We start from the raw sequence: 22,597 nt of genomic DNA on the forward strand, positions 1-22,597 counted from the left end.
GTTGACATAGGGTTAATAAGGCGGCGCTGCTACTCAGCCGTTCCCCGGAGAGGACCAGCAGAAGAGTAGATTCGGGAAGAGATTGGGTGGTCAAAGAAGAAGTCCGCAATTATTTTGACTTCAAGGAAGACCCGGAAGGAGAAGAATCTCGCTTAGAGGAGTTCTTTTTCCTATGCCCAAACCTCTTCCACAAGGAGGCAGACCATTCCCAACACTCAGGTAAGGGGTTGTCCCTATCACATCGTTGGTCCCAAAAGCCAGACACAGCAAGTGAGGGTCCATCTCAAGGGTAGACATGAAGGTACTGCAGGAGCGGCCTTTGGGACCAGGACAGGAACACATGCCTGAAGAAGGAAACACACACACCTGAAAAGAAAATGCAAAACAGAATGAATCAAATGACAAGTCTTCATGGCAGGAGAGAGCGGCAACATCCACACTCTACCGAGCCAAAAGCAAAGAGAGAGCTCAGCCCAGGTGTGTGAGTGAGCAGGGTAGCCGGCTAACCCCACCCCTCCCACTAACTAGCAGTTGGGGTGGTTATCCCTTCCTAAAATCTTATGACTCATCTTCCAGCTACGCCGAAAGTAATATCCCTTATAAATATCGAAGGGTTTGAATAGTGTCGAAACAAATAAAATATTTCATATTAACATACATTAAAATATTGGGGGATCTATGAATTTCAGCTATATACTGTAGGTGCTGGTGTCTCCAAGGCCACTCAGCACCGAAGTGCAACGAGGGGCAAACCCAGCAACGCCACTAGGAACTAAACATTACAAGAGGTTGGACAACAAGGAGAATGATAAAAAGTGGGAATGGATGTAAATTTTAAGGGGGCCGGCCGGAATGCCAATATATGGGGGTATAAGAAGAAAAACACAAAAATCATGAACAAATTCACTGAGCTTTGTAGGGCAATGGAGAATGCATATACGAAATATCTTGTCAAAACTCCTCTTACTTTCATAGTTACAGGTTAATTAGTAAAAGTAACTCAATAAACCATAAACACTGTTCCCCACAAGAAAATGCAGTATTTCTTCTGTTATCATAAATTTTGATAATTATTATATTTTAATGCTAATGAAATTGTGAACAATGGCATCTGTAGACTTCTACGAGTCACAGATGTTTTCGCCCTTCAGTCCTACCACAAACCTACGAGAGAGTACATGCCTGAGTTTGATCTCTGACGTTCACTCATTTTTACGTTTGTTTTTCTCGTTTTCAACTAGAATTTCATCATTTCAAAAAGGAAAAGACAATTTCAACATCTTGCTAACATAAGGAAAAAGAAAATTTGCTCTATTAAGAGTTCAGAAGAAAGAGAGAGAGAGAGAGAGAGAGAGAGAGAGAGAGAGAGAGAGAGAGAGAGAATTGTGTGGATGGAGAAGCGACGGTTTTGCCTGGTAAGAGCAAAAGCAGCAAGATACTGAGCAAAAAGATCTTTGTTTATGAGTAAATTATGATAAATAACTTTGTTTTGGTTTATCAATATCCAAAAAGGAACATAAAATTCATAATAATCAGGATTTACTAATATTGTCTTGTAAATAAACAAAGAAAAACTATGAACGCCTTTTAGGTTTGTTTTTCTCGTTTCCGGATAGAATTTTATCATTTCAAAGAAGAAAAGACAATTTTGACATTTTGCTAACATAAAGAAAAAGAAAATTCACTCTATTAAGATTTCAGAAGAGGGTAATATCAGTAGTGCAGAGAGAGAGAGAGAGATTGTTGTGAATAGAGGAGCAGCCGCCTAGCCTCACAGGAGCCAAAAGAGGCAAGATATTGAGCAAAAGGATCTTCATTTATGATTAAATTACGATAAATAACTTTGTTTTCTTTTATTAATACCCAAAAAAGAACATAAAATTCGTAATAACCATGATTTATTAATATTGCCTTTGTAAAATATAAAAAGAAAAACTTTGAATGCTCATATCTCAAAATGATATTTTCATAAAATAAATTTTTTAAAATACAGTGGAACCTCTACACACGAACGTATCTACATCCGAATTTTCCAACATCCGAAGTAAAATTAGAGCAATTTTTCAACTCTACACCCGAATTTTATTTCGACACACGAAGTAAGCAATTTTCGTCGTACCGGTTGTATTCAAATTTTTCGACAAGCAAAGTACAATTCGAACACGTTCCTACTCTACACCCGAATTTTTTTTCGACACCCGAAGTAAACAATACCCGTGCACGTAGATGGTACTCATAGCGCCGGATGTATTTTTTATTTCCGCCAATAGAAGGCAGCATTTCTACCTCGGAGGGACCCTCAATTAGCGTGGCTTGGGCCATTCCTCTGTTCTTGTCGGCTTCGTGTGGTTGTGCCCTGTGCGTTCTGCTATTAACTGTGTTTTAATCGTGATTTTTTACGTTCATCCTTTTACGGTATTTTACGTAAATCACGGGTCCTAAAAGGCTTAGTTTCGCAAGTGGTAGTGGTAGTGGTGAGAAAAGGAATAAGGAAATGCCTTCTTTAGAAACAAAGCAAGGAATTATTGAAAAGCATGAGAGAGAGAGAGAGAGAGAGAGAGAGAGAGAGAGAGAGAGAGAGAGAGAGGAGAGAGAGAGAGAGGAGAGAGAGAGAGAGAGAGAGAGAGAGAATGTTACTACTGAACGTTTGAAGGAGATTAAGCATCAAGGAGAGAGAGAGAGAGAGAGAGGGGGAGAGAGAGAGAGAGAGAGAGAGGGGGGAGAGAGAGAGAGAGAGAGAGAGAGGGGGAGAGAGAGAGAGAGAGAGAGAGGGGGGAGAGAGAGAGAGAGAGGGGGAGAGAGAGAGAGGGGGAGAGAGAGAGAGAGAGAGAGAGAGAGAGAGAGAGAGAGAGAGAGAGAGAGAGAATGTTACTACTGAACGTTTGATGGAGATTAAGGCATCAAGGAGAGAGAGAGAGAGAGAGAGAGAGAGAGAGAAGAGAGAGAGAGAGAGAGAGAGAGAGAGAGAGAGAGAGAATGTTTACTACTGAACGTTTGATGGAGATTAAGCATCAAGGAGAGAGAGAGAGAGAGAGAGAGAGAGAGAGAGAGAGAGAGAGAGAGAGAGGAGAGAGAGAGAGGAGAGAGAGAGAGAGAGAAAGAGAGAGAGAGAGAGAGAGAGAGAGAGAGAGAGAGAGACTAAAAACATAAATCACGTTTTGAGTGTGAGTGAACTTGCAAAAGAACATTACCACGAACTTACTACAGAGGAGCTCAAGGAACTCCATGCTATGTCTGAACACATGAGTGATGACAAGGAAGGGATCGAGGAGGTAGAACATGTGTTAAGTTCGGCGCAAATAAAAGAGGTGTTAGGAAAATATCAAGACGTGGTCGACTTCATCGACAAATACCATCCAAAGAAATTGCAGGTTTGTTGTGTAGTTGCGCAGTTTGATGATGTTTCCCTAACTTATTTTCGAAACATTCTGAAAAGCTGTTCCAAGCAACTTTCTATCGATAGCTTCTTTAAAAAAAACTACGAAGCGAACTCGTGATGAAGAGGAAGGAAGTGGTTCAAAGAAAATGGCAAAGAGTGAAGCGAAAGAAAGTGAAACAAAGAAAACGGCAAAGATTGAAGAGAAAAAAATTCAATCAATTTTAAGTGTTGAGTGAAAGTGATTAAAATTAATCATCAAAAAGAAAAAAGAAAATGTAAAAAAAATATAAAATATAAAAATAAAAAAATAAATAAGCTAAGTTAGGTTAAAGTTCACTTAGTGTAAGTTAGAATAAGTTACGGTAGTGTACGTTTATCGTAGTCAACCTCTCTACCTCCTCGCCGCCCGTCCGTCTCCTCTCTGCGTAGCAAGACCAACACCTGCGCTGGACTTTCTCAGGTAAAGTGACACTAAAAACCCGTTTATTTATTATTTCTTGATAATTATTCTTTTTTACATGTCTATTATCTAATTTAGAGTGCATATTGTCATGTGTAATTATGTGTAGTAATTTATCAAGGAGTTATCATAGGTTTTTGGGCTCAACCACGGATTAATCCTATTTCAATGTATTCTTATGGGAAAATTCGTTTCTACATCCGAACATTTTCTACATCCGAAGTTGGTTGTGGAACGGAGTAAATTCATATGTAGAGGTAACACTGTACTTGCCCGGTAGATATATATATATATATATAGCTTACGTCCCTGACATCACGGCAGAAATTTCAAATCTCGCGGCAATCGCCGATTGGGTAGCCAGGTGCGCCCCCTACCCAGGTACCTAGAACCAATCCAGTCATTCCTCAGATCTTCCATGCCCATAGGTCTCTAGAGGGGAGCAGGGTGGGAATTAAATTATATATACCTACCGGGTATGTTCAAAAATTTATTTTATGAAAATATCATTTTTTAACATCTGACTTACCCGGTAGTTATATATATAGCTGATTGACACCTTTGGTGGAGGGTCAGAGACAGCCAACATTGTTGGAATTTACTTAAGAGTTAATAAACAAGCTTAAGGGTTCGTACCTGATAAGGAAGCCGACTTCAAGAATTCTTTCATTACATTCGCTTTCCTTTCAAGATCCAGCGATCCACCCAGGGGGCTGAAGACCTCTAGGAGCTGTCAAACCGGTGTAAAATCTCTAGGTGACAGGACCTCCTCCAATACCCTTGTTCCGGGCGCTCTCAAGAAACAAACTGACCACTTGACTAAAATCAATTATTGTGGAAGATTGTCGTCCAATCTCCACGAACAACCATAAAATACAAGAGTTCCAAGAGAAGAAAAGGGTAATAGGTTACGGGAATGTAGTGGTAGAACCTTCCCGCACTACTGCAGTCGTTGCTACGAATGGTCCCAGAGTGTAGCAGTCCTCATAAAGAGTCTGGACACAGTTTCAAATAGTGTGAGGTGAACACAGATTTACTCCTCCAGAAGGTTGCGTTTATAATGCTTTGTACAGACCTATTCTGCTTGAAGGCTACAGAAGTTGCCACAGATCTAACTCCATTCTGTGGACAAAACTTGACCTCTCCTGCTGAGACTGTCTGCCATTATGTTCCTTGCCCCTTGAATAAACCTTGTTAAAAGGGTTACATTCTTCTCTTTTGCCCAGTAAAGAAGTTCACTCGCAGTCTCGTAAAGGGACCTCGAGTGGATTCTGCCTTGTTTGGCTATGTAGGCCAACGCTGTAGTGTTGTGAGCGTTGACCTGCACCACTCTGATCAGGACTGACCCTTCGAAGCCTTTGAGGACCAACAGGACTGCCAACAGCTCCTTCTGGTTTATGTGGAGGATCTCCTGATCTTTGTCCAGGAACCCGAGATCTCCAACTTGCCCAGCGTTGCTCCCCACCTCGAGTCCGAGGCGTCGGAACATAACACAAGGTCTGGGTTCCTCTGTTCCAGGGAGAGACCTTCTAGAATTTGACTGGGTCGTTCCACAACTGAAGGCAACTTTTTACGGATTCTGTAATGGGGATACATTTTGTTTCGAGTTCCTTCCCCTTGTCCCAATGTCGACTGAGGTGGCACTGAAGAGGACGAAGATTCAGTCTTCCCAGGGAGACAAACTGCTCCAACGAGAAGAGGGTTCCCAGCACACTCATCCACTCTCTCACAGAACACTTCCGTTTCTCTAGAAAGCAATGAAGCTACAACAGGGCTTTCTCCGTCCTTGAGGCAGACGGAAAAGCCCGAAAAAACTTTACTCCGAATCTCCATCCCCAAATAAAGGATCTCTTGGGATGGTCCTCAGTTGAGACTTGTCTCTGTTTATCAGAAGACCCCGTTCTTCTGATAACCTCAACGTCCTTTGCAGATCCTCCAGGCAGCGATTGTAGGAATGAGCTCTGAGTAGGAAACGCTCCGGACTACTCCAATGGCTGCAACCTGGAGTCTGAGGCGTCATGACACGACGCTGTCCGACAGAGGCAAACTTCCTCTGCAGAGGTCTGGATGTGAGACGCCAGCCCCGTCTGGGCGGTGCGTCATCCGATGGGGACGAAAACACTTTCACCTCGCTTTTCCCATGGCGAAGGCGAGCGTCCTGTGAAGCGTCAACAGGTACACTCGAGGGACAAGTGCTCAGGCGCTAACGCCTCTTGTTTCCTTTCGCCGTTCGACATTAATTCTCCCAGGGGTTGGCGAGCTTGGAAGAGGTCTATGGCTAGGAGAACGACAGGTCCTAGCAGATGCACCCTCTATTTGAGGGGCGGTGCTTAGGCCAAAACACAGGGCCCGAAACTGGAAAACTTCCTCCTTGTACACGAACCTCCGGTATAGCCTGAAGTTTGGAGGATTGGGATGTAGAAGTAAACATCCTGGAGGTCTAAAGAGACCATCCAGTCATCCTTTCTTACTGCTGCTACGACTGATTTCGATGTCTCCATGGAGAACTTTGTCTTCTGAACGAAGGCGTTGAGAGCACTTACATCCAGTACTGGTCTCCGTCCCCCCGAGTTCTTGGGAACCAGGAATAAGCAGTTGTAAAAACCTGGTGCTGCAAAACTTGCACCCTCTCTATTGCCTCCTTCCAATAAGAGAGACATTTGATGTTGCATAGCCTGTATCTTTGACTCCTCTCTGTATCTGGCAGAGAGATCTATCGGGGTTACTACTAAAGGAGATTTCCCTAGGAAAGGGATTTCGCATCCCTCCTCTAGAAATTGTACGGACCAAAGGTCTGCTCCTCTCCTTTTCCAAGCTCGCCAGAAGTTGCTTAGTCTGGCTCCTACTGCTGTCTGAAGGCGAATGCAGTCAGACTCTACTACGCCCTGGATTCGATCCTCTTCTCTTTGCTCTCCTTCCCTCGGGTCTAAAAGTTTTCCATCAAAAGGACTGCGAAAACTGAGGGAATGGAGTTTCTTCCTTAGTTTTGCGGCTGAGAAAGAAGTAGGCAGAACCTTCCTTGCTGTTTTAGACACCAAATCCTGTGTGGCCTTTTGGGCTAGAGCGGAAGCGACCTCTTCGACCAACTTTTGAGGAAAAAGGGAGGAAGAAAGAGGTGCGTACAGCAATTCCGACTTTTGTAAGGGTAAAACCCCATTGGACAAAAAAAAGAGCACATTTGGACACTTTTCTTAGGAACACCCGCCGAAAAAAAAAAGGGGGGGGGCCAACTCATTGGATCCGTCACTTAAGGCTTTGTCCATGCAAGACATAATGAGGATGAGGCTTTCTGAGTCCACATCCTTAAAAGCATAAACCTTTTTTCCCAAGGCTCTCAGAGTCCTGTCAAGGAAATAAAACACCTCGAAAGCTCTGAAGACGCCTTTGAGAAGATGATCAAGCTCAAACGTTGACCAAAGCACTTTGGTTCTTCTCATGGCTGTCCGACGAGGGGCGTCCACCAGATTCGAAAAGTCTCCTTGGGCAGAGGTAGGAACTCCCAAGCCGAGAACTTCTCCAGTCTCGTACCAAAAGCTAGATCTGGAAGCCAATCTGACCGGAGAAAAGAGAAAACAGTCTTTCCCTGGTCGTTCTTGGATGCATCCAGTCCCCCATCATTCTCAAGGCTTTCTTAGCTGAGCGAGACAACACCGTCTTTGTGAACAGAGACTCCTTCGACGCCTTCCCTAGCATAAACTCTGAAGGCGGGGAACGAGGAGCAGCAGGAATAAAATAATTAGGAAACTTCCGTAAAAACTCTCATAAGTTTCTATAAATCCACCGAAGGATGAAGGGTCTTAGGATCTTCTCCTTCCGAGATTTCCTCTAAATGATCACTAGGGGAAAGGTGACCATCGATCCCTCTTCCGACAGGTCTCTAATCGAGGTAGAGACGTCCTGTTTCCTAGGAGAAAACTCCTTAATATCCTGACTTGTGGAGAGGAGTCCGATATCATGACGCCTGGCGTCACATTGTCCCTACGCTTGACGCTCGCGATCATTACGATCGGAACTAAGACTTTCGCGATCTCGACGCTCGGAACTATGACGTTCGCGATCTCGATGCTCAGAACTATGACTTCCGAGGCTCTTACGCTCGGCATCCCGACGTCGAACTCCTTGACGCTCGGCGTCATGCGTACTAGTCTCTAGACGCTTAGCAGGATGTTCCTCCTTAAAACGCTCGGCGTCATGGCTACCAGGTTCCCGACGCTTGGTAAGCTGTTCCTCTACTCGACGCTCAGTGTCAAACATGGTGTCAAACATCGTGTCTAACTCTTACAGCAGCGTTAGTAGCTTGACGTCCAATGCTCTGACGCTCGGCGTTACGTGTCATGACTTCCAACTACTCGACGCTTGGCGTGATGTACTCAAACTCCTTGACGCTCGGCATCCTTTCTGACGCTTGGCGTCATGGCGTTTAGAATCTAGACGCTCGGCGTCATGACGAGCAACTCTCTTCTTGCCTAGCAGGAAGGGAAAAACCTAAGACGCCAGCCCCGTCTGTGAGCTGCATTATCCGATGGCGAAGATAAACACTTTTAACTTGCCTTTCCCGTGGCTAGGACGAGCGTTCTGGGAAGCGTCAACAGGTACGCTCGAGGGGACGACTGCTCGGGGGCTGACGCCTCTCGCCTCCCTTCGCCTGTCGACATTCCTTCTCCCAGGGGTTAGGGGAGCTTGGAAGGGGTCCAGGGCTAGGAGAACAATAGGTCCGACAAGCCGCACCCTCCACTGCACTGATTTTAGCACTGAAACTTGCACTTTTTAACTCTTTCACATCAGATCATAATTTAGAGCTACCCGCTGAGAGAGATTCTACTCTTTCGCCAAGGGCTTGAATGAGAATGCAATAGGCTATACGATTAATATTAGTATTCCCGATATCGAAAAAATAAATAAAGATACAAAGTAATTTGTGGGACTGTATCGATCGTCATGAATACTACGTAGCGTAAACTTAACTGTACGCTACTTTCATTTAATCTCTGAAAATAGATCGATGATTATCTAAAGAAAGTATACTAATAGGACAAATATTTTCTTAAAAATAATATATTCCTTTTACATTATAAAAAATAAATACTTTTGTTTTGTAAGTTAGTATTTTCCTTTCATTCCTTGCAAGAAAAAGAAATGAATTTTGAAAGTCATTCTACGTAGTTTACGTCACATGATTTGTGACGTCATAGTGCTGGTGGAATGATTTCCTTCCACCATCATGTCTTTAAGAGTTGGTTCGTTAGTTTTTACAGTAGGGGGAAAACTCTCCTGATCCTACCCTTTCAAGCTACGAACATAGCTATCATATTCCAACCACTCACTCTCAGTCAAAATAAAACAAAACCAAACAAGCGAAAGCCAAAACCAAATTGTACATCACCAAGATAACTGCAATTATACAGGTTACAGCGAGTGAAAAATCCAACGATGTTGCCGGTGCGGCGGCAGGTAAGATCTGAGGAATGACTGGAATGGTTCCAGGTACCTGGGTAGAGGGCGCACTGGTGGTACACCTGGCTACCCAATCGGCGATTGCCGCGTGTTTTGAAATTTCTGCCGTGACGTCAGGGACGTAAGCTATATATATAACTACCGGGTAAGTCAGATGTTTAAAAACTATATTTATTGACCTTCAAATTCAATAGTCTCCCTTAGTTTTAAAGATATTGCATTGAAATTTTGTATATAACTTAGAAATAAATTATAAGACAATGAAATGAAGCCTTTTTTTCCAATTTGTTTCATATTTTTTTCAAGGATTTTTAGAGTTTATTTTTTTACCATAATGAAAAAATTCATAGCCGGCCCCCTTAAAATATTTACATCTATAGAGGAGGGTATTGTTTACCTTCAGAGACCGCCAGAGGAATGGATTATACAGGCTAAGTATCATTCTCTCCACTAAATGATGACGCTTATGACGATGGATCTGGTGGAGCAGGTGGTGGAGATTTGTAGACAACTTCCCAGCCAATGGGTCCACGTGAACAGCGGCGTACATGAGGTCCTGGATGCAAGACTCTTCGATCATCTGAAAAGGAAATATTCTTTTATTGTAAATTGTAGGTTATAACAAACATGTTCACACAATCTAAAGGGAATAATTTAATATTAATAGTGCTTCTTAGGATATTTGCCTCCTACAAATACATACTGTAATTCTTAATCTAAAGTACAAATGCAGTGACCATTTCATTTTCTCAGATGCATACTGTCCTAACCTACGATGAAAGCCATGATTCAATTTTGAGGAAACAAAACTAATTCTTTAACTCAAATTATTATTTTTTATATCTTCAGTAGCAAGGGAAGCCTAAAACAAGATATGAACTCCCAGCTACAAAAATAAAGTACTGTTATGAATAAATCTAGCCCCGTAAGCTTACATTCTGCACATCTCCTGTACTCTTCTTCCATGCCCTGAAGTACACTTCCCCATACTTGGCACTCTGGTCCTTTGTACACTCGGGGAGCACAGATTTAATGCTGCGATGGAGACGAGAAACGAGCATCTGCCTTGAGAACAACTCCGAGATCCACCTGGCTCCTTCCTCGCAGCTGATAAAACGTGGGCAGGCACTGCATGCCATCAGCAGATCCACTAATGACTCATCAAATTCAACCACATCCAGAGCTCCTCGGATGTTATGGACACTGATGACATCCTTCCTCTGTTCAATAGTTTGTAAAATATTTCACCAATTAGTAATTAACAATAAAAAAAAATATTTCTTACTTTGCCATACCTCAGTGAGAACATTGAATAGCTACTACATATGAATGAAACTGTTATAGAAAGTAAATAGAAGTGGAAGGGGTGGAATAAATATCAAACAGAAAGGGAAACACTTCCCACAATTACCAACCCAGTTACTGAAAGCTAACTGGAGTCGTCTAAGAGAGGAAAACAAACTGGTGTTTAGAAATGATGTTCCTTTATTATTCCTGTAAAGGCAATGACATTCAATGTTTACTTAAATTAGCAAAAATATGTGATGGGAATACTTGAAAAGGTAACTAAATGTAAGAATATGTTTCTTACATGACAGAAATCACCACTTGCTTCCATAAAGATAGCCACCCCAAAAAAGACCCTTAATGGGATTGAAAGTCTATATAGTAAACTAATATTCTGAACTAAATAAGGTCTTAAAAATTACAGGATCTTGCTTCACTTTTCGTTCTCGTAAAATGTATGCATATTATTCACAGTGACTACTATACTTATAAATGGACAAAGATTATAAATACTATTTGGCATTGAATTTAACACTACAGAAATCAAACAAAATAACCAGTCCCCTGAATGGCAGCACTAACCCGTCCTGATTTGCCGATGGCTGTCTGGATCAAAATAGGGAGTACATTGCTGATGAGGCAATCACGTTCGTCCAGCTCATTGTGCCACCATAATTCGCACAGAGTTACAATCGCCTCCTGCAGCTGTCCCTCTAACACAGATACCATTCCATGCAGCAGAACTACCAAAATAAGACAGTCATAATTATCCATGATCAATGAGGCAACACCTTCAATATAAAATAACCAGCTAAATGCAATAATGAGACCATTCATTATCTTTTGTGATACTTTTCTTGAAAACCACTATTGAATTCCCATTCAGCACTTATGTAAAGCATGGAGAGAAGATCTAACCCAAAACTGTCACTCAACTATAGCTCATATTTGTTGTTTTCAAATATCACACAGTGGTAGATTCAAGAAGTCAGCTCTCATCTGAGTTAGCATTGAGCAAATCCAAGGATGCGCAAAAAACATCTCTCATATGAAATTTCCCTTCTTCCAATTCTGCTAATTTATTACAGCTTTCAAGTCAAGGCAAAGAGAAAAGGTTGGCAGATCTGGAACTGTGGATGTTTACTATAGCCCTACTTGTCTGTTGAATAAGTCTGTATAGTCTAGTACACTGGACAGCAACAAATGTGTGATGAGATTATTTGGAAAACAATCTGCTCTACCTTTTAAAAAATTCTATTTTCTTTTAAAATTAGAAGAATTATTACAAAACAATGCAATTTTGTATTTGCGTTAGCACAAATTTGTAGTCTTAACATTTGTCAAGTGATATAAATAATGGTTTTATTGTGAACTTACAACAGGAGTGTGTATGGAGTGTGTTGAAGGAGCGTGTTGAAGAGACTAAGAAATTCTGTATAAGAGTTCAAATAATCTATGATCTGCTTTGGACAGTAGAGTATATCATTACAGTAAATTCTTGTCACCAATACCACATGTTTATTATTTTGTACAGAAATGCTGTAGAGTATGTAACTTTTAAATGGATAATGTACTTTCTTTTTGTCTTAAATGAGCATTTTTTATATAAACCCATGAGCGCCAACGTTATCCCTGCGTGTCGTAAGAGGCGACTAAAAGGGACGGGACGAGGGGGCTGGGAACCCCCTCTCTTGTATCTACATCCTGTGAGACAGCAACAAAGAGATGGAGCTGGGGGGAGAGTGACTGCTCCCCGCACTCTAGTTTTGGGGTGTTTGAATGTGCGTGGATGTAGTACGATAGAGAGTAAAAGATGTGAAATTGGAAGTATGTTTAGGATTAGAAGGATAGATGTATTGGCCTTGTGTGAGACGAAGATAAAAGGAAAGGGTGAAGTGATGTTTGGTGAAATGTCTGGTAGAGTGTCCGGGATTGAAAGGGGAAGAGCGAGAGAGGGTGTGGCTTTATTGCTGAGTGAATGGATGACAGGTAAAGTAGTGGAATGGAAGGAGATATCATCTAGGTTAATGTGGGTAAGGGTTAGGTTGGGTAGGGAATGTTGGGCGTTTGTCAGTGTGTATGGGGCAGGTAGTAAGAAAAGTGAAGAGCGGAATGAGTTCTGGAATGAATTAACTAGGTGTGTAGAAGGACTGGGTAGAAGGAATTATGTAGTTGTCATGGGTGATTTAATTGCTAGAGTGGGCACTGGAGAGGTAGAAGGTGTCATTGGGAAGTATGGCGTACCAGGTGAAAATGAGTGGTGAGAGCCTGGTGGATATGTGTTGAGCAAGAGATGGTGATAAGTGATAGCTTTTCCAAAAAGAAAGATAAAAATAAGTATACATGGGTAAGAGTGGCAAATGGAAGAGTAGTAGAAAGGGCATTAATAGTTTATGTGTTGATAACTAAAAGAATGTTTGGAAGATTGAAAGACATGCACGTGTTTAGGGGTATGGCTAACGGTATGTCTGATAATTTTTTGGTGGAAGGAAAGTTAGTTGTAGCAAAAGAGTGGGGGAATAGAGTAGGTGAATGTAAAAAGGAGCTAGTGAGGGTTGAAGAGCTAATAAAACCGGGGGTAAAAAGTAAATATCAGGAAAGGTTGAAAATGACATATGACGAAGTGAAAGTAAGAGAAACTGGTAATTTAGAGGAGGAGTGGAAGTTAGTAAAAGAAAATTTTGTTGGGATTGCAAGTGATGTGTGTGGCAAGAAGGTTGTTGGAGGCAGCATGAGGAAGGGCAGTGAATGGTGGAATAAAGGAGTGAAAGTAAAAGTGGAAGAGAAAAAGAGGGCTTTTGAAAAATGGCTGCAGAGTAATAGTGTAGAGAAGTATGAAAAATATAGAGAGAAAAATGTGGAAGTAAAGCGCAAAGTATGTGAGGCAAAGAGGGCAGCTGACCTGAGGTGGGGTCAGGGATTGGGTCATTCATATGAAGAGAATAAGAAGAAGTTTTGGAAAGAAGTGAAGAGAGTAAGGAAGGCTGGCTCAAGAATTGAAGAGACAGTGAAAGATGGAAATGGGAGGTTTTAAAAGGAGAGGAGGCAAGGAAAAGATGGGCGGAATATTTTGAAAGTTTACTGAATGTTGAGGATAATAGGGAGGCAGATATAATTGCTGTTGCAGGTGTCGAGGTGCCAGTGATGGGAGATGAGAATGAGAGAGAGATTACAATAGATGAAGTGAGGAGAGCACTAGATGAAACGAGAGTAGGAAAAGCGTCTGGTATGGATGGTGTGAGAGCTGAGATGTTGAAGGAAGGGAGTGTGACTGTACTTGAATGGTTGGTGAAATTGTTTAATATGTGTTTTGTGTTGTAAATGGTACCAGTAGATTGGGTTTGTGCATGTATTGTGCCACTATATAAGGGTAAGGGAGATGTGCATGAGTGTTGTAAAACAACCGTGGTTGTTTAACTTGTATGTTGATGGAGTGGTGAGAGGTGAATGCTCGAGTGCTTGGACGAGGATTAAAACTGGTAGACGAGAATGACCATGAATGGGAGGTAAATCAGTTGTTGTTTGCGGATGATACTGTACTGGTGCAGACAGAAGAGAAGCTTGGCCGATTAGTGACAGAATTTGGAAGTGTGTGTGAGAGAAGGAAGTTGAGAGTTAATGTGGGTAAGAGTAAGGTTATGAGATGTACGAGAAGGGAAGGTGGTGCAAGGTTGAATGTTATGTTGAATGGAGAGTTACTTGAGGAAGTGGATCAGTTTAAGTACTTGGGGTCTGTTGTTGCAGCAAATGGTGGAGTGGAAGCAGATGTACGTCAGAGAGTGAATGAAGGTTGCAAAGTGTTTGGGGCAGTTAAGGGAGTAGTAAAAAATAGAGGGTTGGGCATGAATGTAAAAAGAGTTCTATATGAGAAAGTGATTGTACCAACTGTGATGTATGGATCGGAGTTGTGGGGAATGAAAGTGACGGAGAGACAGAAATTGAATGTGTTTGAGATGAAGTGTCTAAGGAGTATGGCTGGTGTATCTCGAGTAGATAGGGTTAGGAACGAAGTGGTGAGAGTGAGAACGGGTGTAAGAAATGAGTTAGCAGCTAGAGTGGATATGAATGTGTTGAGGTGGTTTGGCCATGTTGAGAGAATGGAAAATGGCTGTCTGCTAAAGGTGATGAATGCAAGAGTTGATGGGAGAAGTACAAGAGGAAGGCCAAGGTTTGGGTGGATGGAAGGAGTGAAGAAAGCTCTGGGTGATAGGAGGATAGATGTGAGAGAGGCAAGAGAGCGTGCTAGAAATAGGAATGAATGGCGAGCGATTGTGACGCAGTTCTGGTAGGCCCTGCTGCTGCCTCCGATGCCTTAGATGACCGCGGAGGTAGCAGCAGTAGGGGATTCAGCATTATGAAGCTTCATCTGTGGTGGATAATGTGGGAGGGTGGGCTGTGGCACCCTAGCAGTACCAGCTGAACTCGGTTGAGTCCCTTGTAGGCTGGAGAAACGTAGAGAGTAGAGGTCCCCTTTTTTGTTTTGTTTCATATGTTGATGTCGGCTACCCCCCAAAATTGGGGGAAGTGCCTTGGTATATGTATGTATGTATGAGCTGTATCTACAATCGTTTGACTTTTAAGAGTTGTTAATACAAACTAAATGAAAATCTGTTATTTGTTTTGAAAACAGAAAAATCAATATGAATATGTTCTTTTCTCAGTTTTTTTAGCATAACATGAAAACTGCAAATATATAAGGTGGTATGATTAGTGGCCTTACTCATAAAATACGACACCAACAGTATATGTTTAAAATGACAAATTCTAAAAGTAATTCTAATATGACAAATTTGAAAACAATTTGTATTTTTCCTAACAATACAAACCTTGAGCTATTAATTATGGATCATGCTTTTGGAAAAGCTGGAAGACTAGCCATAAGACTTTAAACAAGGTGTGACTATCCCACCACTAGTTAGCGGGGGAGGGGGGGAGCTGGATACCCTCCTCTCACTCTCACACCTGTGTTGTCTCGTCCCTTTTTATTGAAGGCAGGACTTGTCAGGGGACAGGTGATGGCGGGCAAATTCGTATAAAAAGGTCAAGTTTTATATCACTAGATAAAATACGAATTACTTTCAAATTTTTCATTTGTTCCAACACTAAATACAAACCCTTTCACTATTTATTAGGGATGACTCACCCTTTAGGAGGGTGGAAGTCCACACCAACTGCCTAGTATTTGACCCGGGGTTCTCCAGTACATGCTCTGCACCTAACAGGTAGAACCTAACACCCTGCTAAATTCCATGCAACGCACGGTTAGCCGCCCCAGCAACCTGTGTGACTGTATAACTAGACTAGCTAAGACTTCTCAGAAACGTAAAAATCTTTGAATCGACCATAGACATTACCCAATCTCACCTCGCCAAGGGGTATAGGGATGTAACAAGTATATATTTCTATACCAGGTAACCAAAGGGAAATGGTTTTACCTGCAGAGCGGAGGCTAGCTTTACAGAGTACCATAGGTGCTGTTTCCCAAAAGAGGGGAAGATGAAAGAAAGAGCCAGTCATTTTATATCATTCATTCTACACTTAACTGTGGTTAAACTCTGCCCTCCACCATCTGCTACTTGTCCAACAAGGAGCCTGAAGTGTTTAAAGCATTTATTGTGTAGCAACCACAGAGCCAATGGAAAACGTCTCCATATTCCTGGGGGTCACGTCTTGCAGTAAGTGGGCGGTGAAGGTCGTTTGATACTTCCTCACACCCATTTATAAGGCCTGTGTCACAGAATAGTTCTTCTTCAACACACCTAATGTTATGAGCTCTAGCTCTCCTCTGCTGAGAAGGATCAGGATTCAATGCTCTGCAATGCTGGAAGTGGCAAGCAGGGGAATATACCACATCCACACCAACAACCACCGAAGATAGTCTACTAGCCTGTTAGCTGGCAATTGGAGAATTCCAGAGGTATCCAGAACATCCTCTTAGCAACTTGCTGTAAACAGCTTCTCCGTGTAAGGAGATGTTGGTAAATGTCCGGGCATGAAGACGTACGAGACCTACGGCTCCGTGAAAGATGTTCACATGGAACTGTCTGAGTAGATCCTCTTGTGGAGGAAGTTTCTGGAGACTTCTGTCAGTAACTAAAGAGGGTACAGGAACCATCCAGCAGATGCCAAGCGGAGCTATGAGGGTTGCGGATGATCAGCCTTGTTAAGCACCCTTCTCATCAAGCAGCACGGGGGGAATGGCAAAACTGCTAATGTTGACCCATCGTTACTGAAATGCTTCCTGCTTAAGAGCCTGGGGATCCTGGACTTGTGAACAGTAGACCAGAAGCCCGTAGTTCAGGGACGTCGCGAAGAGATCCTAAATTGAGGAACCCCTCAAAGTCAGGACTTTCTTGGCCACTAGATGATTCAAAGATCACTCGGAGGCCACTATCTGAGTACCTCTGCTCAGATGACCATGCGCAAATTCCTACTGTCCGGAATGAATCTAGCTGATAGGGAAACCAAGTTGTCTTCTGCCTATCTTAGAATACCCAAGCTAGATGACACAAAGCACTGCAAAAATGTACTGACCTGTTTGTTCTACATAAAGCCACAACCGTGGTGTTGTTGCTTGCTAATACCACCGAGTGACCCGTCAGGAACTGATGTATCTGCTGTAGGGCTAGGAAGGCAGCCCTTATCTCTAGGAGATTTATATGATGGTACCATTCGGACTCTGACCAGAACCCAGACGCCGTGTGGTACAGCACGTGGCCCCCACCCCTTCTTTGCTGCATCTGAAAAGAGCATCAAAGAAGGGGAAGGGGCAAAGAGGTCAACTCCTTGGCAGAAATTCTCATCTGTCACCCATCTTCTCAGGTCAGTTTTCTGCCTGGGTCCCATAGAAACTAGAGAAATTGGAGATCTCTCTTGCTGAACAACCTGGGATCTGGCTGCCACTAAAAAAGTTAAAGGAGTCTGATGCGGGCTAGATGAATCAGAGTGAAACAGTGACCTATGAGACGTAACCACTGCTGGCTGAGAGTGCATCTCGTTGAAGGAAGAGATTTGCTACCTTCTTCCGGCTTTGGACCTCAACGTTTTGAGGAAAACTTCTGCAGGCTGATGACGATCATGCCTAATAACACCCCTCTCTGATAAGGAAGCAGGGATATCTCTTGAGATTTACTTCAATCCTCAGATCGCAGTAAACTTGAGAAGTTGTCTCGGTGAGGACGAAGGGAAGCCACCGCGTCTGTAAGGATCAGCCAGTCGTCCCGAAGTCTTACAAGAACGATGCCTATCCTATAGGCACAGGTTGACACTAGGGTAAAAACTCTTAGGAAAACCTGAGGTGCTGTCGATACCAAAGCACCACATCTTAAACTAGTATGCCTGTATAATCCTAGATACTTCTTTGATGACGGATGTCCTGGTACACGTGAGTCTGAGTCCTAGTGGTCCAACATGCACAGGAAGTCCTGTGAACTAAATGCTTGTTTGACCGTATAAGCCCTCTCCTTGCCGAGCAGAGTTTTATGAAAAACCTTGTTCCACGAGGAGAGGACACTTACTGCAGACTCTATAGGAAAGTTCAGAGATACTTTGATAAAACACGTAGTCCTGCAAAGATGACGTAACGCCTGAGTCCGGATGTCTGAAAGAATGTTTGGATTCGCGTATATTAGAGAAAACCGACATCGCACCTCAACAGGTGAGTGGGATGAGAAGATGTGCAAGCTCTCTGTAGCTGTGCTGCAGATTCTCTGCCCTTGTCAAAAACATAAGAGTACTCCAATCTCGTAGGATTACAGTCACTACAGGGTAAATCTAACTTGAAGACGAAAAAGGAGTTATCGCTAGAGATGATGATGCTTCGGACTTCGCATTCCTATAGCTGGCTGGGCAAACTCAGGCTGAGGGAGTGCGTCATTGTCAGAGAGTTGACACACAACACCAATATCAAGCAAAGGGTTGGTCGAGTAAGCCTCTCCGGAAGAGAATACCGCAGATGGAGGGTTGAGGTTGCTTGCACAAATCCCGAGGAAGCGTGGGTCGACGAAGACAGAGCGCAAGAGGAGAGGATTCCTTGAATCTAAGTTGCTATAGTCCATAAACGTATGCATGAGTTGAATTCCCTTCCCTAAAAAAAGGGGATGAAAAGGAATAACCCCATGGGGTTATATCTCCCGATGCAGGTGTGAAGAGGCAAGAAGATTCAAGGAATCGGAAAACAAAAATGTGAAAGAGATCCAGCAAGTTCTCAAACTTGTGGAGAGACGTAGAAGCAAATAATCTCAAAGGATTATGTTTTATCAAGATTCCTTCTGAATCACAGGAGAAAGGGAGCCGAGGCGAATGGTCGTAAGACTTCTATTGAGGGTACATTCTAGAACACTATTTTATTTCATTTTTATTTTTCTTGTTTTTTTAAATGATGTGTTGGGCAGGCTTAATAGAAGGGCCATGGGTGCCTCATGGTTTATCACGAGGTTATCTTTTCCTTATCTATTTCTTTTTCTTTTCAAAACCATCCTTACCGTCCTCCCTTCAGTTGAAGTGGCTATCCTGGAGAGTATTTAGCCTTACAGTGTATTGGTTCTTCCATCTTGAACAGTTTTTCCAACTTTTTTTCTATAGTCTATGGGTTTCATCAATCACATTATTTATATTTCCTTAAAATAGACTGTTCTTGTTATCATTCTTGTTAATTTAGTTGTTAAGTATGATGTATCTTTTTTATTACCATTAAGTCTTATGCTGTCTGGAGACATAGAGCGAAATCCGGGAGCAGTACATCCTAGATTTCATCAATGTCATGTACTGTATTGCAATATTCGTGGTCTTCATGCAAATATTCAAGACTTTACAGTTGTGTCCAATCAGTATACAGTAATATTCTTTTGTAGTCAGAAACTTTGGTTTCTAATATGACAAATTCGTACATAATTTGTATTTTTCCTAACCATACAAACCTTAGCTATTTAACATGGCTATTACTTTTGGCGTAGCTGAAATGACGAGCCATTAGAATTTTAACAAGGGTTTACTACCCCACCGCTAGTTAGCAAGGGGGTAGGGGAGGGGTAGCTAGCTACCCCTCCCCCCCCCCTCACACACCTGTGACTAGCTCACTTTGCTTAGAGGTAGGACTTCCCGGGGGACAGGGCTGGCGGGCAAGTTTGATTAAATAGCTAAAGTTTGTATGGTGAGAAAAAATTAAAAATTTTAAGTAATTTTTATTTTTCCTAACATACTTACCGAGAATTACTTCCTTAGGAGGGTCCTTGACCTCTCTCAATCTCGACCAAGATTTCCCGCGCTACCCCCCCCTATCTCGCTCCCGATAGTTCCTACCCCCGCCGCCAGGATAAGTCCTGCGGCCCGGATTAGGGCAGGTCACTGCTTTTCCCGGGTCAGGATCTCATTAAGTTCTCCGTTTAGCCCGACCCGGCAATGGAAGAATGGCACTCGGGGACGGAAGGGAGGGCCATTACCCGGAAGTAATTCTCGGTAAGTATGTTAGGAAAAATAAAAATTACTTAAAATTTTTAATTTGTTCCAACACGAATACTTACCTCGAATTACTTCCTTAGGAGACTTATACTTTAGGAGGCGGGAGAGCCATTCTGCCACTTGGTTAGGCACATGGTGCCTGGAGGGCTACGTAATGCGGGGGTACAGAGAGCGGATAGGGGGTAGCAGTGGAAACCTTACGCTTATAATTTAAGGCTTACCTCTTGACATCTTCTCTACTGAGTCTTCTCCTGAAGAAGTAGGGATGAGTCTATTCACTGTTGGGGACGTCTTCCAGCCTGCCACTACACAGCTTGGAGGGCGGCGATGACTGTCCCAATGGAGAATCCATCCAAAGACTTTCTTGAGTAGTCTTTGAGGTAGTGGGCCGTGAAGGTCGACTGGTGTGACCAAGTGCCGGCCTGCAGGATCTGCCCCACTGCCATATTTCTCTCAAAGGCCAAGGAAGTGCTCAGGCCTCTGATGTCATGGGGACGGGGAGTGCCTGGTACTGCTACCTTGTCTTCTTCATAAGACCTAGTGATGACTTGTCTCAGCCAGAAGGAAATAGTGTTCTTGGACACTTGCTTCTTATTAACGCCTGAAGAGACGAAGAGGTTCTTGGCACCCGGACGGAGATGGGCTGTCCTTTCCAGGTATTTCCTGATCGTCCTGACCGGGCATAACTTCAGGTCGTCCGTATTGCCTGTCTTGGGGATGGCCGGAATTGAGAAACCTTCAAACCTCGGGTCCCAGACTGCTGGGTTCTGAGTCTTTGCTAAAAAGGAGGGTACGAACTTGAAAGATACCTCCTTCCACCCTTTGGAGTGTGCCACGTCGTAGGAGAGACCGTGGATCTCACCTACCCTCTTAGCCGAAGCTAAGGCTAGCAAGAAGACTGTCTTGAGGGTGAGATCTTTGTCCCCGATATCTCTGAGTGGTTCAAAGGGCGGACGACACAACATTTTCAGGACCTTGGCCAGGTCCCATCTGGGCACTCTCCTGGCTCGGGGAGGACAGGATTGTTCGAAACTTCTAATCAGCATCCCTATGTGTCTTGAGGTCCCCAGGTCGATGCCTTTCAGGAGAAAGACTTGGCCTAAGGCTGCTCGTACTCCTTTAATAGCCGGGATTGACATTCCTATTTTATCTCTAAGGTACACGAGAAAATCAGCTATGTCAGGGACCGAGGCTTTAAGAGGTCTTATTTGTTTTGTCGCGCACCATTTCGTAAAGGCGGCCCACTTCGCCTGGTAGACTACGGTAGAGGATTTTCTTAGGTATAGGGACATCCTCTTGGCTGTGGAGGAGGAGTACCCCTCCTTCTTCAGGAGTCGCTCGATAGTCTCCAGGCGTGAAGGCGAAGAGAGAGAGGGTTGTCGTGGAACCTGAGGAAGTGCGGTTGACTCAGTAGATCTGACCTGGGGGGCAGAGGCCATGGCGGATGGCTTGCCAGGTCCTTCAGATCCGCGAACCACTCTCTCTCCGGCCACCAGGGCGCTACCAAAGTCATCTTTAGGTTTTGGGAGGTTCTTACTCTGTTGAGCACTTGCCTTAGCAGCGTGAAGGGGGGAAAGGCATAAACGTCCAGGTTGTCCCACCTGTGCTGGAAGGCGTCTTCTAGGGCTGCTCCTTCGTCTGGTACCGGGGAGCAATAAACCGGTAACTTGGCGTTGAGCTTTGTTGCGAATAGGTCTATCACCGGGGAGCCCCAGCGTTGAAGGATGAGTCTGGCCACCTCTGGTTGTAGGGACCATTCTGTCCCTACTATCTGACCTATCCTGCTGAGGCCGTCGGCTAGCACGTTCCTTTTCCCGGGGATGAACCTTGCTAGCAGTGTTACCTGGTGTTCGTCCGCCCAGTGCAAGATGTTTACGGTGAGGTCGCACAGTTCCTTCGACTTCATGCCCCCTTGTTTCTTGATGTAGGCTACCACCGTGGCGTTGTCGCACATTAGGGCCACGGTGTTTCCCTTCAACCGACTTGCAAAGTGCAGACATGCCTTTTGTACTGCTTTTAGCTCCAGGACGTTGATGTGGAGATGCTTTTCGGTCTCCGACCAGGTCCCGCTTGCTGTTTCCTCCCGCAGGTGGGCTCCCCACCCTAAGCTGGAGGCGTCCGTGAACAGGAGAAACTCGGGGGGACAGGACCCGAGGGGCATCCCCTTGAGGGAGTTCGACTGGCATCGCCACCAATTCAAGGCTGCTTTCGTGTCCGGGAGGACTGGGATTGATGTTTTCTGAGAGCCTGTCTGGGACCATAGAGCCTTGAGGTTCCATTGTATGGGTCTGAGCCGTATCTTCCCTTGGGGGACTAGCTTCTCTAATGAGACCAGATGGCCTATCAGCCTCTGCCAGTCTTTCGCTTTCCTGGGAAGCCCCGACAGGAACGGCTGAATGATCTTGACGAGGTTCTGTATCCTGTCTTCCGAGGGGAAGGCCTTCCCCTGCACGGTGTCCAACGTCATCCCCAAGTACCCCATTTTGTTGGATGGAGTTAGGTTCGATTTTTCCAGGTTGATAATGATTCCCAGACTCCTGCAGAAACGGAGGAGGTCC

At 43.8% G+C, this 22,597-nt stretch overlaps 1 protein-coding gene across 4 annotated transcripts in view; it reads right to left on the minus strand.

The window, feature by feature from the left end:
- LOC137622170 (condensin-2 complex subunit G2-like) overlaps positions 1–22,597 on the minus strand; it is a 413,141-nt gene that overhangs the window by 270,771 nt on the left and 119,773 nt on the right. For all 4 annotated transcript variants that reach the window (XM_068352607.1, XM_068352608.1, XM_068352605.1 and 1 more), the window contains exons 5-7: positions 11,163–11,323; positions 10,229–10,513; positions 9,691–9,873 (exon numbers count right to left, since the gene is read on the minus strand). In XM_068352607.1, coding sequence (XP_068208708.1) covers positions 9,691–9,873; positions 10,229–10,513; positions 11,163–11,323 — 629 coding nt within the window. The remainder of the gene's footprint in view (positions 1–9,690; positions 9,874–10,228; positions 10,514–11,162; positions 11,324–22,597) is intronic.

Source organism: Palaemon carinicauda, chromosome 29 (genome assembly GCF_036898095.1).
Source record: "Palaemon carinicauda isolate YSFRI2023 chromosome 29, ASM3689809v2, whole genome shotgun sequence".
NCBI lineage: Eukaryota > Metazoa > Arthropoda > Malacostraca > Decapoda > Palaemonidae > Palaemon > Palaemon carinicauda.